Source organism: Acinonyx jubatus, chromosome D1 (genome assembly GCF_027475565.1).
Source record: "Acinonyx jubatus isolate Ajub_Pintada_27869175 chromosome D1, VMU_Ajub_asm_v1.0, whole genome shotgun sequence".
Taxonomy (NCBI): domain Eukaryota; kingdom Metazoa; phylum Chordata; class Mammalia; order Carnivora; family Felidae; genus Acinonyx; species Acinonyx jubatus.
Window position 1 is genome coordinate 15,586,258 of NC_069390.1, and position 13,567 is coordinate 15,599,824.

Below are 13,567 nucleotides of genomic sequence, written 5' to 3' on the forward strand. Positions count from 1 at the left end.
CTTCATGACTTCTTTAGGTGCCACTTCATTCATTATCTCTTGCTGAATCCCTCCACTTGGAATTAGTTTGTTTTCCTAGTGCTCCCACTGCACTTTATCGGTGTTTTTTTACTCTGGCTACTCTTTAAAAAACAGGTGGCAATGATAAATTGCTCTGTGTCACTCATGTCTCTCCCTGCCCCTTCCCTCCTCCTCCAGCTGTCACTCAGCTGGGCTGTGGGCAATGTTCATATCCCCAGCTCTCCCCGGCAATCACCCAAACCCTCCTGACCGCCCACTGGCTGCCACTGCACTGGAAGACACAAGCAAAGTGATTCAAACCCCACCCGCACTGCTGCCGCCACGAAACACGCACACACGCGCGCTCACATCCCCCAGTCAGAATCAGAATGCAATGCCTGTCCTCAAAGGACACTATTGTCAGAAACAGGGATCGACATGCCATGGGGCCACAGGGATACTCTCCCTTCCCCACCTTGGCAGGACATACCTTTCCTTTCCTTCTCTGCCTCCTCTCCTTCCCAGCACCTGTCACTCCCTGAGGCTCCTGCGAGTCATGGAGACCTAACTGTTGTCTCCTGCCAAGGCCACTGCCACCACTGTTTTAGCTCATGGAAGAGTGGGTCTTGTCCCAGCCTTTTCCAATTGAAAAGCTGACATTCACCCCCAAGGATGTGTCACAATGTCAACATACAGCGCTCCATGGCCAAACGTACGGGATTTGGGTCTCCAATGGTCGGGAGTTATTTGTACCTCCGGTTTTCTCTATCAACAGGGACCAAAGAGAACTCGCGACAGCAGCTCAGAGAATGAGCCTGGGTTTGGGGAGAACTGTCCCACGTCTTCATCCCAGTTTCAGCCCCCAGTGTTCTAACTATCTGCTGCTACAGTAACCCAAAAGTTACAGCTCCAAACAATCCTTTCTACCCCCTGTCAGCCTGGCACATAGTTGCAGGCAGGGTGGCTGGGCACAGAGTCGTCTTGAAGGCTCCCTCAGACCGTGAGCAGGCGATGCTGGAACCCCTGCTAGGGTCAGGGCCAGCTTCTTGGGATGCAGCCTTCGAAGGGCTCAATGCCTGGTTGAATGCTCTATTGTCACCATTTAAATTCTTAATTTGGGGGGGAGGGCGCACCTGGGTGGCTCAGTCAATTAAGTGTCTCACTGGTTTTTTTTTCTTTTTTTTTAATTAAAAAAAAATTTTTTTTTAACATTTTATTTATTTTTGAGACCGGGAGAGACAGAGCATGAACAGGGGAGGGTCAGAGAGAGGGAGACACAGAATCTGAAACAGACTCCAGGCTCTGAGCTGTCAGCACAGAGCCCGATGCGGGGCTCGAACCCACGGACCGTGAGATTATGACCTGAGCCGAAGTCGGCCGCTTAACCTACTGAGCCACCCAGGCGCCCCAAGTGTCTCACTCTTGATTTCGGCTCAGGTCATGATCTCACAGTTCCTGAGTTAAAGCCCCAAGTCGGGCTCCACACTGACAGTGAGGAGCCTGCTTGGGATTCTCTCCCCCCACCCCCCCACCCCCCACCCTCTTTCCCTCTCTCTCTGTCCCTCCTCCATGCTCGCTCTCTCTCTAAGTAAATAATCTTAAAAAAATACTTTAATTTTTTTTTTAATGTTTATTCATTTTTTGAGAGAGAGAGAGAGAGCATGGGGGAGGGGCAGAGAGCTAGGGAGACACAGAATCTGAAGCCGGCTCCAGGCTCTGAGCTGTCAGCGCACAGCCCAACCCAGGGCTTGAACTCACGAACCGTGAGATATGACCTGAGCCGAAGTTAGATGCTCAACCGACTTAGCCACCCAGATACCCCACCCCCCGAAAAAAATAAATTCTCAATTTTTGAACAAGAGGCCCAGCGTTTTTATTTTGCACTGGACCTTGCAAATCTGGGAGGTGGTCCTGACGGGGGCTGTTGGCCACCACATCTACATGTGGCCTTTCCATGGAGCCTGGGCTTTCTCACATCATGATAGTTTCAAGATAGAGCCTCACCACCAGGCAGAGGCAGCACCACCCTTTATGACCAACCCAAGTCCTCCTCTTGGGAGTGGCAAGGTCACAGTATGAAAAGAGCATGGGGGGGGGGGGTGGGAGATACTGTCACAGCTGTCTTTGGGAAATGCCATTGTCACATCCGGCCAGGAGCGGGTCACCTCCCCATCCAGGGCCTCAACCTGTCTATCTGCAAAAGGAGGCTGGGGGTTCAGTTCCCCCTCTGGGAAAAGGCCAAGGCAGAGTTGGGAACCTGATCCTCACAGCCAGTCCCAGCTCTCCCCGGCTGGGCTCATTTCCCAGGCATTCAGGAACTCCGGGAACCCTGGGCTTTGGAGCCGGAAGCCCTACCCAGGAGCGCTAAGTTCTATCCCCCTAGTGGGTTGAAATCTCTGAACAGGGCAGAGACTCTGCGCCCTGACATCTGTTTCTCCCGCCGGCTTCTCTGCGGGGCTAACAATTCCTCCTCTATCATTTCTCCCTGGGGCGTGTTGTTGTCTTTCTCATTAACCTCCCCTCAACTCCCAGCAAGGTCCCTAGACTCTGAGCTCTGCTAATTCCCCTGTAATCCACCAGCAAACCAGGAAGCTAATTAAATTGTGAGCTGGTGCGGGTGCTCTCTCTCTGTCGCTGAGTCTCACTCTCTCTCCCATCCGTGTCCTCCCTTGCTTTTCCTTTCTGACTAGCCCCGTATAGTTTAGATTCATCTGCACACTTGGGAGTGTTTTCTTGCAGGTCTCCCTGGTTCGGTCTCCTGTCTTTCAGCCAGAGTAATCTTTACGGCTCTGAGTACTGTCCCCTCTGCTGCAGGATAGCCCGAGCTCCTTAGCTCGGCATTTAAGCCCACACAGCTCACCTGCCATAGCTTCCACTCACAACCCCTTCCCTCCTGAGCTGAGCCATGCGAGGTCTCCTCCCCAAGCCCTACCTATGTCACCTCCACACCTTTGTTCCTATTCTTACCTTTGATTGGATTCCACCCCTCACTCTTCCATCTCACTGTCAAATCCTTGCCATTATCTAGAAATCGCCTTCTCAGGGCGCCTAGGTGGCTCAGCAGCCTTGATTTCCACTCAGGTCATGATCCATGGTTCGTGAGTTCTTTGAGCCCTGCATCGGGCTCCTCACTGACAGCTTGGGATTCTCTCTTTCTTCCTCTCTCTCTGCCCCTCCCCTGCTTGTGCTCTCTCTCTCTCTCAAATACAAAAGAAAGAAAGAAAGAAAGAAAGAAAGAAAGAAAGAAAGAAAGAAAGAAAGAAAGAAAGAGAGAGAAGAAAGAAAAAGAAATCGCCTTCTTTATAGGGCACCTGGCTGGCTCAGTTGGTGAAGCATGTGACTCTTGATCTCAGGGTTCTGAGTTCAAGTTCCATTTTGGGTGTAGAGCTTACTTAAAATTTTTAAAAAGAGGGAGAGAGAGAGAGGAAAGAAAGAAAAGAAAAAAGAAAGAGAAAGAGAGACAGCCTCCTCTGGGACATCTTCCTTAATCCTCCAGTGGAATTTCTCCCTCCCTGAGCTCTTGTAGCACTTTGTAGCTCCCTCTTGGAGCTGATCTCTTTCCACCCACTGTGATTCTTTCAATCTACATCCAGCTGCTCCCACTAAATGATTAGCTCCTAGAGAGTAGGGTCTCTAGGTGTTTTTCATCTCAGCTTCTTCCTGAGCACCTACCTAAGACTGCACCTTAGAACACTTCATTGTGTCTCCTGGCCCAAGATGGCAACTGGGGCTCCAGCCTTCGTGTATACATTCCAAAAAGGGGGAAGAGAAAAGGGAGGGCAAAATAAAGGATCTCTGAGCTGAGTCCATCCCTTTCAAGCACTTTCTCTCCCAACAGTTTCTGATTACACCTCCTCGACCATGCCTAGCTTCAGAAGAAACTGAGTACCTTGTCTCCCTTCAAACTCAAGAGCCCATCCCTTGTTTTACAGATGACAATGTAAGACCCAAAGAGGATCAGAGAATTAGGGAGGCTGCTGAACATAGTAGTTAAGGACCTGGTCTTAGAGCTAAACAGACCTGGATTTGAATCCTGCCCCCACATATAACCTCTTCATTCCTCATTTGTAAATGGTATGTACTTCAGGAGATGTTAAGAAAATTAAAGTAATGGATGTGAAAAAGCACTTACCACAGTTTAAGACCCAGTTATTGTTCACTGTCTTAGTTTGGGTTCCCCCCAAAACACACCTTGAGACAAAGATTTGGGTGCAAGTAGTTCAAAAGGTGATCCCAAGAAGCAGGGTGAAGGAGTGGGGCAGTGAGACAAGGAAGGGAGGAAAGGAAATAAAGCATACAGAGATGGTAGGTTTTTCACATGGGCAACTTCAATTTCATGCTAGAGTCTCTCTGAGACTGGAACATGTCTGGCAATTGGGAATTGTTCTACTGAGGGATTGAAACCTGGAGTATTTATCCCCTGGACCCTGCTTGGTTTAGGGTTCCCTGGGGGATGTTAACTCACCCTGCCTCATGCCCTCCCATAGGCCTGTGACCCAAGCTTTTCAAACTGGTGAAGGGGACAGTCATGATCTAATGGGGACTAGACAGGTGCTTTACCCCAGGCCCCAAATACCCCCAGGGCTCAGTCCAAAATGTCTCCATTCATTTCTTTCCATCGAGGCACGTATTCATTCATCATTCACCTAACACCCTGATGAAAACTTAGTAAGCCCATTATCACTATCAATGCCTTCGTGAGGACTAACCTGCATCAGACTAACTGGGGTCACACAAGTTTTGAGAGTTCCAGAAGGAAAGGTCCAGAGGACAGAGGGCTTCACAGGGCGCTAGGCTTCTCTGGTCCACACACAGGGTCTGTGGCAGAGCAGGGACTAGAGCACAGGCCTTCTGTGTCAACCAGGTGCAGGTGGAGGGCATCTGCTCCTGGCAGCTGAGAATGCGGCCTCTTCTAAAGCCATCCACTCAGTCAACACCTACTGAGTGCCGGGTGGGGGACAGCTCCACAGCTGTTGTGGAGATCAGCAGCCCCGATGAGGGGGTCCAAGAGGGCTGCAGGGATCAAAGCCCAGAGCGGAGGACTTTGGGGGCCTCTGATAAGTGCTGAGGTGCGGGAAGACACCTGCTCCCAGCCCTGATGTCCCACTAGATTCTGCGACGCTGGCCCCAGCTAGGCAGGCTGGCCCTCTGCGGACCAGTGCCTTTTGAGCCCTCCCAGTGCCTTTCTCAACCTTCTCCCTTCTTGCAGGCGCCCTGGAAGCAGCCCGCTCAGCCAAAACCCAGTTCTGCCCCAAGGATCCCTTCCTTTGCATCCCCTCCCCAGGGGGTCCAGGCTGACCCTTTGGTGTCTGGGGGCTTGGTCTTCCTCCTTCCTTCCTAAGCAGCAATGGGAATTTTGAGATTCGGAGGTAAGGAAGAAAAACGAGGTCACTTTAAGCTCTTTCTTTACTGGTGACATTGACCCATTTTATCTTGCTCTTCCTCAGACCCCCCTCCTCCAGTGTCACTCAGTCTGGACATCTGTCCCAGCCCAAATCTCACCTTCTACTGTCCTTGCAGCCCAGGGGCTTGTCTGGTCGGTGTCCTGCTGCAGTCCCCTCTCCTCAAACCAGGGAGGAGGCTCGCCTGAAGAGTGCCTTGGGCCACCCCCAGTTTGGCCTCTGCCTCAGGCCTCAGTTTCCCCATCTGCTAACTTGGGTTGATGATGCGTGTTCTGTGGAGCCAGAGGGTGAAGCTCTAGGGAGGTCACGGATGAGGAAGAGCCCAGGGCTCTGCGCAGCCTGCGCAGGGGCCTCCTCCGTGCGGTGCCCCTAGGCCCTGCGCGGCCCCCCTTCCTCGGCGCGCCCCTCCCTCTCCCTTCTCCTCCCCTCTCCCCCTTCGCGCCGCTCCCCTGCCACTCCTCCCGGCGGTCTGCTCGGCTCGCTCTTCAGCCGTCCTCTTTCCCTAGCGCCTCGCTGCCCCGCGCCCGCCCCGGGGTTCCGGGGTCCCGGGGTCCCAGCGCCCCGCCGCCGCCGCCGCCGCCGCCGCCGCCGCCCCCGCCAGGCCCGGCCCCGCCGCAGCGCGGGCGGTCAGTGCGCAGCCCCGGCGCCCGCCCGGAGCCCGGAGCCGGATCGCGGGCTCGGAGCGAACCCGACCCGAACGCCGCCCCCAGCCAGGTGAGGGCAGCTCCCGGGCGGGGAGCCGAGGTTTCTCCCGTATGGAAGCGGGGGTGGGCGAAGGCGCGGGGGAGTCGGGTCCTTTTTTGCTGAAACCTGGGAGCCTTTTCATGAAAGAGGCTCAAGGGCTTTCACTCCGAAGGGATGGATGAAGGAAGGATGGGATAGGGGGAGGTCTGGGGTACCCCTTCCTGAGAGATTTATTTTTTCAGGAGAAAGGATTAATTGCTTCTGTAAAAGGGGGACTTATCTTTTGGGGAACATGAGGGGCTTTCAAGGTGGGAGGAGGTTCTGGCGGGGCTTGAGGGAGGGGGTCATTGGGGAGTGGGGTTTGGCGGGGAGCGGGGCTCTGAGATCCCCTTAGCTTGACATCGCGGCACCTCCCCCGTCGGTTCCGGGGCTCTGGGTCTGCCCCAGCTCTGTGTGTCCCAGTTTTTTCTCTTTGAAGATGATTATTTTGAGCCTCACCTGGGCAGAGCCAGGATCAGCCATTTCCTTTCCTGGAGCTCTGAGGCCCACCTGACACCCTCCCACCTCTGACCTGCGCAGGGAAGGGGTTTTAAAGAGGGATGGGGACCTAGGGAACCTCGGAAGTGGGCAGTGGTGGGTGAGAAATGGGCAGACGCTGGGTACTGTACACACACAGGAACACCCTCTGACCCTCGTGGGGTGCACCAGAATCTGCAGGGAGATTGTTGAAGGCAGGGTGGGCAGGTGTTCCTGGGGTAGGACCCGCTAGGGGAGGAGCAGGGTCAGGAAGAGTAGTGATGTTCCCATACTCCCCGAACGCAAACGCTAGAGTTTCTGCTTGTCTCCTTGGTTTTATTTGCTTTTTGCTTTCTTTCTCCTTTGCCCTGGATCCCAAGATTCATTTCACTTACCTCTCCTCTTTTTGCAAAAAGGGAAACTGAGGCTAAGGACAGGTTGGCTGGAAATATATGTCTAGGAGGAAAAGATGGTGGAGAGAAAAGCACACTGAATTTGGAACCAAAAGACCTTGGCTCAAGGTTGCCTCACTGGGCATGGTAACCTTGGGCCAAAATGCTTCCCCTTGTTTGGGCCTTGACTTTCTCATCTATAAAATGGGAGAGGGCCCCCTGCCTTGCAGGGTTGCTGTGAGACCAGATGTGTCCAAAGAACTTTGTAAAAGGGAATACTCATGAGGTGCAATCTTCACCACCGTAGACGGGTCCCCTCCCTCTTCCCTGCCTTCATCAAGGGTATTGGCTAGCCCATGGGCTGCCTTTGTAAGAAAGGCATGTACTCTGGAATGTTCAGCGAGGTTAGGGACTTGGGATCTTTATTATGAAAATTAGAAAGAGGCACACTTTTCCTTCCCCAGGTGCAGCAGCTCCGCACCACTGGGCAAGTAGAATGTGGGCTAGATTCCAGTGCCCACGTACCCTAAGGTGAATGGCGTTGTGTAGGGTGCAACTGCACCTGGCAACCCTTCTCAGCAAGCCCCAGGGTCTCTAAGAGACACCAAACTACACACACTCCCAGGGCACCTCCCATGGCAGCCCAAATCCTGGGCTGTTGCCAGCTCCCTTTCTTTCCTGCTTTGTCTCCACTTCAGGGCTTTTGGGTATTCAAGCCCCAGAGCCTATGCCCTACTAAGAAGCATGGTGGAGTTAAGTGTTGCCTTCACAAGCTCCCAGAGGGAGGAGTTACTGAGTCCCTAATTCCTTATGTCCAGAACTTGATCAGAGTACTTTTTTCAAGGCCGAGAACAGAAGCATCTGCACACCTGGGCAACAATGCTCTTCACAAACTATGTTCACACCTGCTATCTCAGAGCATCCTCAGTAAGATTGTGAGGCAGGTCTCCTCCCCATTTACATAAAGAAGGCCAATCCCAGAAAAATTAAGGCACTTGCCTTAGGTTTCACAGCATTTAAGCAGTAGAGCCAGGAACGGAGTCCAGTCCTTCACTCCATGGCTGCTGAGAAACAAAGCTCCTGAGCTCACCATCTTGCTAAAGCCTTGCTGGAACTGTTGCTCTATTCACAGCAGCCCCTCGTTCTCCCCTTCCCCTCAGTGACCAGCCCTCAAGCCCAGAGGAAGAGTCACTGTCTCTTCCTCCGCTTTCTTGGGGGGAGGGACCTATGTCAAAGCCCAACTGTTCTGGCCTCTTTACTGCAAGAAGGGCCCCTGGGGAGTCCAGAGTGGGAGCTGACCCTTGAGTGGGTCAGAGGCCAGGAAAGGGGTCAGTGAGCAGCTATGTCCTGTCCTGCCCAGAAGGGGGTTGAAACAGTGGCCACCAGGGAGGACATCAGTACAGAGAGCTAGTGCCTGAGTGAGGGGCAGGCCGAGGTCCATAGTATAGCCACAGAAAATGCAGCAAACCAGGCTGAAGGAAACTCAGAGACCCCCTGACCATCCACTGTGTTGCTAAGGTGGGGAGGGGGTAAACCCAGCTGACAGGACTATAGGCCTCTTAAAGCATTTCTGCTTGGACCTGTGGTACAGGTGTGTGAGCTTTCACTTGAGAAAGGGGTTCAGTTCAGTGCTTACAAAAAAATAATAATAAAGGAGACTCACTGGCCTAATCTAATGGTTATTCCCAAAGTGTGGTCCCTGGACCAGTGGCATCTGCCTTGCCAGGAACTTGTTAGAAATACAAATTCTCAAGCCTCATCCGAAACCTAGTGAATGGAAATTTGGGGGTGGGGGCCCAACAATGTGTGCTCTAACAAGCTCTTTACCGGACCCTGAGGCCGGCCGAAGTTTGAGAACCGCTGATCTAGTCCAAGTCTGTAGGAAACCGAGTCCTAGTTGTGGGTCAAGGGCAAGGCTATGAAGATAACTCGTCTCCCAGTCTCCGAACTCTGGGCATTTGGAGGCGCCCCCCACACAACCGCCCACCCTCCTCCCCCTTTTGCCCGCCCCCTTCCCAGGCACCATGCTGCTACTCCTGCTGGGCGTGCTGGGCCCTGCCGCTTGCTGGGCCCTGGAGCCAGCTCCGGGCTCGACGGAGCTGCGCTCTGCCTTCTCGGCGGCACGCACCACCCCCCTGGAGGGCACATCGGAGATGGCGGTGACCTTCGACAAGGTGTACGTGAACATAGGCGGCGACTTCGACGCGGCCACAGGCCAGTTCCGCTGCCGCGTGCCCGGCGCCTACTTCTTCTCCTTCACGGCTGGCAAGGCCCCGCACAAGAGCCTGTCGGTGATGCTGGTGCGCAACCGCGACGAGGTGCAGGCGCTGGCCTTCGACGAGCAGCGGCGGCCAGGAGCGCGGCGCGCCGCCAGCCAGAGCGCCATGCTGCAGCTCGACTACGGCGACACGGTGTGGCTGCGGCTGCACGGCGCCCCGCAGTACGCTCTCGGAGCCCCCGGCGCCACCTTCAGCGGCTACCTGGTGTACGCCGACGCCGACGCGCCTGCGCGCGGGCCGCCCGCGCCCCCCGAGCCGCGCTCTGCCTTCTCGGCGGCGCGCACGCGCAGCCTGGTGGGCTCGGACGCCGGCCCGGGGCCGCGGCACCGGCCTCTCGCCTTCGACACGGAGCTCGTCAACATCGGCGGCGACTTCGACGCGGCGGCCGGCGTGTTCCGCTGCCGCCTGCCGGGCGCCTACTTCTTCTCCTTCACGTTGGGCAAGCTGCCGCGCAAGACGCTGTCCGTGAAGCTGATGAAGAATCGCGACGAGGTGCAGGCCATGATTTACGACGACGGCGCGTCGCGGCGCCGCGAGATGCAGAGCCAGAGCGTGATGCTGGCGCTGCGGCGCGGCGACGCCGTCTGGCTGCTCAGCCACGACCACGACGGCTACGGCGCCTACAGCAACCACGGCAAGTACATCACCTTCTCCGGCTTCCTGGTGTACCCCGACCTCGCCCCCGCCGGCCCGCCGGGCCTCGGGCCGCCGGAGCTCTGAACCCCGACCGGGAGAGGAGCCCAGGGGCGGCCCGGGGCGTGTATGCCGAGCCGGGCCGTGGCCTGAAAGCCCCGCCGGCGCGAGCATGACGGCCCGCCCAGTGTGGCTGACTCTGCCAATAAAGTGGGCCTGCGTCGGCGCCTGTCTGCCCGGGGTCCTGCGCTGTGTCTTGTCTGCGACGCTGTCGTCTCGGGCTGGTGGGATGGGAAGGCACTGACTACTGCAGACCGGGGGCGGGGGGGGTGGGAGTCGGAGGGCAGAAGGCAGGGTTTGGTCAGGCGCTGGGAGGGCGAGGAGATGGGAATTTGATTAAACTGAACCCTATTCACCCGACCCCTTGCGGGCCTCCCCTTCAAATCCTTGTAACTCCTTCCCACTGATCTACGACGTCATTCTTAGGGTCTGGCTGGTTCCTTCTTGTGACAAGGGGCCACACACCCTGCTAACTTTCTGGGAGGATGGGATTCAAGGAAACAGAACATTCCTTCTTCTAGCAGGGCGTGTGAGGAATGAGTTGATACCTGGTTTCCCCAACTCCTGCCTTCCCAGGACAGGGAGGGTGTTTTGCCCAGGACAAGGGTTAAACAACTTACTCTGGCATAGAAGGACACAGGCTCCAGGAGGCCAGAACAGAACATTTAATGGAATAGCTACACAGGATCAGGACTACACCAGCCAACCTCAGCTTGTCTCTGCCCTCACAGCCTCACTCCCCACTCGAGGTGTTCATTTGAGCCTTGTCGAGATGGACCAAAAAATATCCGCTTCCCTGTCTCCACCCGCCCCCTCCAGAAAAGGTAATGTTTCTCCACCTGCTTTCCTCCTCTCCTCCTCCAACAGACAGGACTAAAGATGTCTAGTCTATGGCTAGTCCAAATGGCAAACTTGGGGCTCAGGGACTCCGAGCACTGGTTGGACTTAAAAGGGGTATCTAAATTAGGACTGGGTGCTGAGCATTCACAAGGCTCCTGTAGATTCCACAGGACTTGTTATGGACTGCCAGGGTGGGAGTTGGAGCATCTAACTTGGCTTTCTTGAGGGCAGCTTCTTTTTCAGCATCTCTTGAGCACACTTCTCAACCCTAACCCCAACACACACACACATACACACACACATATACACACACCCGCGAGTCTGTGCCTGCTGCCTGAGACCCAGGCTCTTAGCCTGCCAGGGCTCAGGGAAGAAAATGGGGAAGGGGTAAAGTGGGTTCCAGGGTACAATCCAAGGCCAGAGACCTGAACACAGTGGAAAGAACACTGCCCCGGGTGGGTCTGGCTTGGGGTAGGAGTTGGGGAGGGTCAGGGAAAGGGGTCAAGGATCAAGGCCCAGGGTCCCAGAGAAGGGGGCTGCCCCTGGGGGCAGAAACCCTTGCATAGGTCCCAGAGTGTTTCCTGTGCCAGCAGGGCGAAGACCTGGGCCCAGCGACCTCTTTCCTCAGCCTCACTAGCCTTATGGAGCCGGTAGACACAGGACAGGCTTGTGAGGAGCAGGTGTTCAAAGTCCCAAGGGCTAAGAGGAGGCCCTTTCCGCAGGTCCTGGAACTGCTGCAGCCGCTGCTTAGCACCCTCCAAGTCACTGGGCACGTGGTGCTGCAGGAGGAGCCTGAGTCGGCGGCCTGGGCGTGTGGACGCCAGTTCCTCGTCCTGGATGTGCAGCTGCCCTATGACATCCAGCTCCAGCCCAGCCCAAAGCAGCTGTAAGGGGAGCCGTGTAAGGGGTGGGCTGGGGCCTGGGGGTGGGGGCAGGGCAGGGAGCAAGAGTGGGCTAGGGGGGCATAAGCAGGCAGTAGGACCCATGCTGGGTGGCCCCCCTCCCCCAGCAGGCCCAGCTTAAGACATCCCCCTTCCCAACCCTGAGCTTAGGGACCTCTGGACATTCCCACCCCCATATCCCAGGCTGGAGGAAAGACCTCAAACATCACTTCCGGGGCCTCTGGCTCCTGCAGGCCACCTCCCACGCTGGCTCTGTTCATGGGCTGCCCTGGGGCAGCAGAAAAGAGTCAGGCCCCTGCCAGGCTCCACCCTGAACACCCCAGCCTCCCAGAAGTGCCCCTTAGCTCCTTGGTAGGGATGCCAAGAGGTTCTTCTATCTACAAAAGAGTAGGAGTGCCACCCCATGTCCTCCTTTCCTTACAGACACATGCACATTGACATCCTCCCTCCCAGGCGTAAGTCTTGTGATCCCAAAATCATCATCCCAAACCCAGATACCACCTCGGCAAGTGTCCAGGACTCCTCCTTGAACTTCTGCAGTTCCCTTGGCAAAGAGCTCCAGACCATTGGGTCACAAGACACTTCACTTCCCACTTCCCCTCCCTGTAATCATCTGGGACAGTGTGATCTAAAATAGTGCCAGTGACTCTCCCCAAAGGTCGAGGACCCCTTTTGGAGGAACCTGCTCCTTCCTTGCTCCTCAGTAGTGCTCATGTGGAGGCCAGGGAAGCCAGGCCAAGGCGGGTTGTCTGCTGCAGCTTCCTTCATTTCACTCTGGTCTGCTGCCCAGCCCTTAGAATGATTGTCCCAAGCCCAGGGCAGGTCCGGAGGTCCTGCTTTGCACACCTAGAATAAGGCCACTGCCCAGCTCTGTCCAGGGCTGGCACTGAGGGCACCTAGGACTACCTCCCTTCATTTCACTTGGACCTTTCTGATGCTGGGGTTGGGGCCCAGACCATTACCACGTGCTGCACAGGTCAGTCTGGTACCCACCTTGCCCGCAGTTTCTAGGCCCTGCTAGGTTCAGATAGAACCAAATTTAACTGCTGTCAGCCGACAGCCTTCCTTGGTTCCCATCCACCCCACCCTAAAGCCCCGGTACCTGGATAGTGCTGGGTTGTAGTTACCCCAGGGAGAAGGCAAGTGGCTACTATTAGCCAATCCAGGAACTGCATCGTCCCAGCTATGCCCCACCACGTCCTTTGAGTCTCTCTCCCCAGCTGCTCTCTGCTCCTGCATCCGCCTGCCACACACCGCAGCTCCAACTTTCCACTGCAGGCGGCTCAGGCGTTTCCTATTTTGTGTGTCAGCCTTCAATGCTAAACAGGGAGGGGCTGGCTCTGACTTCCCAGGACCTTTCCATCCCATGGAAAAGTGGAATCTTAAGTTGTTGGCAGTAGAAGCCTGGCTCCCTGCTTGTCAAGCCCTCAGCCTGTTCCTGCCCAGATGGGCGGGATGCTTAGTTAATAGAAAACGGAGCTTGGTAGCAAACAGCTCCAGCTTGCCCCACCCTTCCCCCCACCCCCCAAGAGGTAGGAAAGTGCCCAGCAGTAACGCTACCTTACTATCTGTCCTCACCCCCAAAACATCCTGCAGCTGAACTCAGGCTTCAACACCCAGTCAGGCCCAGCCCAGCCTCCAGGGAGCCCCTCAGCAGCCAAAAGCATCAGCTGCAAAGCTTGGTCCTCCAATGGCATGGTGAGCTGTTTGGGTGGTCTCATGGACAGGCAGAGTCGAGCGCTTCCAACTTAGGTGCTCAGCCGCCAGCCAAACAGGCCCCAGGCTGGCTGGGGTAGGGAGTCCTGTCCCCTGGAAGATACAGCTGCAGCTTCCGAGTACATTCTGCACCAGTCCTGGGA

At 55.8% G+C, this 13,567-nt stretch overlaps 2 protein-coding genes across 2 annotated transcripts; one reads left to right on the forward strand and one right to left on the reverse strand.

Annotated features, from left to right (window-relative positions):
* The first annotated feature begins 5,984 nt into the window (after positions 1 to 5,984).
* On the forward strand, positions 5,985 to 10,139 carry C1QTNF4 (C1q and TNF related 4). The gene is made up of 2 exons (XM_027072698.2): positions 5,985 to 6,116; positions 9,014 to 10,139. Exon 2 carries the CDS (start codon positions 9,019 to 9,021, stop codon positions 9,991 to 9,993), a length of 975 nt encoding a protein of 324 aa, XP_026928499.1. The 5' UTR covers positions 5,985 to 6,116; positions 9,014 to 9,018; the 3' UTR covers positions 9,994 to 10,139.
* Positions 10,140 to 10,616: 477 nt separating this feature from the next.
* Positions 10,617 to 13,028, reverse strand: FAM180B (family with sequence similarity 180 member B). Its single transcript, XM_015075623.3, has 3 exons — positions 12,811 to 13,028; positions 11,906 to 11,976; positions 10,617 to 11,690 (listed from the first exon to the last, which is right to left on the reverse strand). Exons 1-3 carry the CDS (start codon positions 12,881 to 12,883, stop codon positions 11,295 to 11,297), a joined length of 540 nt encoding a protein of 179 aa, XP_014931109.2. The 5' UTR covers positions 12,884 to 13,028; the 3' UTR covers positions 10,617 to 11,294.
* Between the last annotated feature and the right edge of the window lie 539 nt (positions 13,029 to 13,567).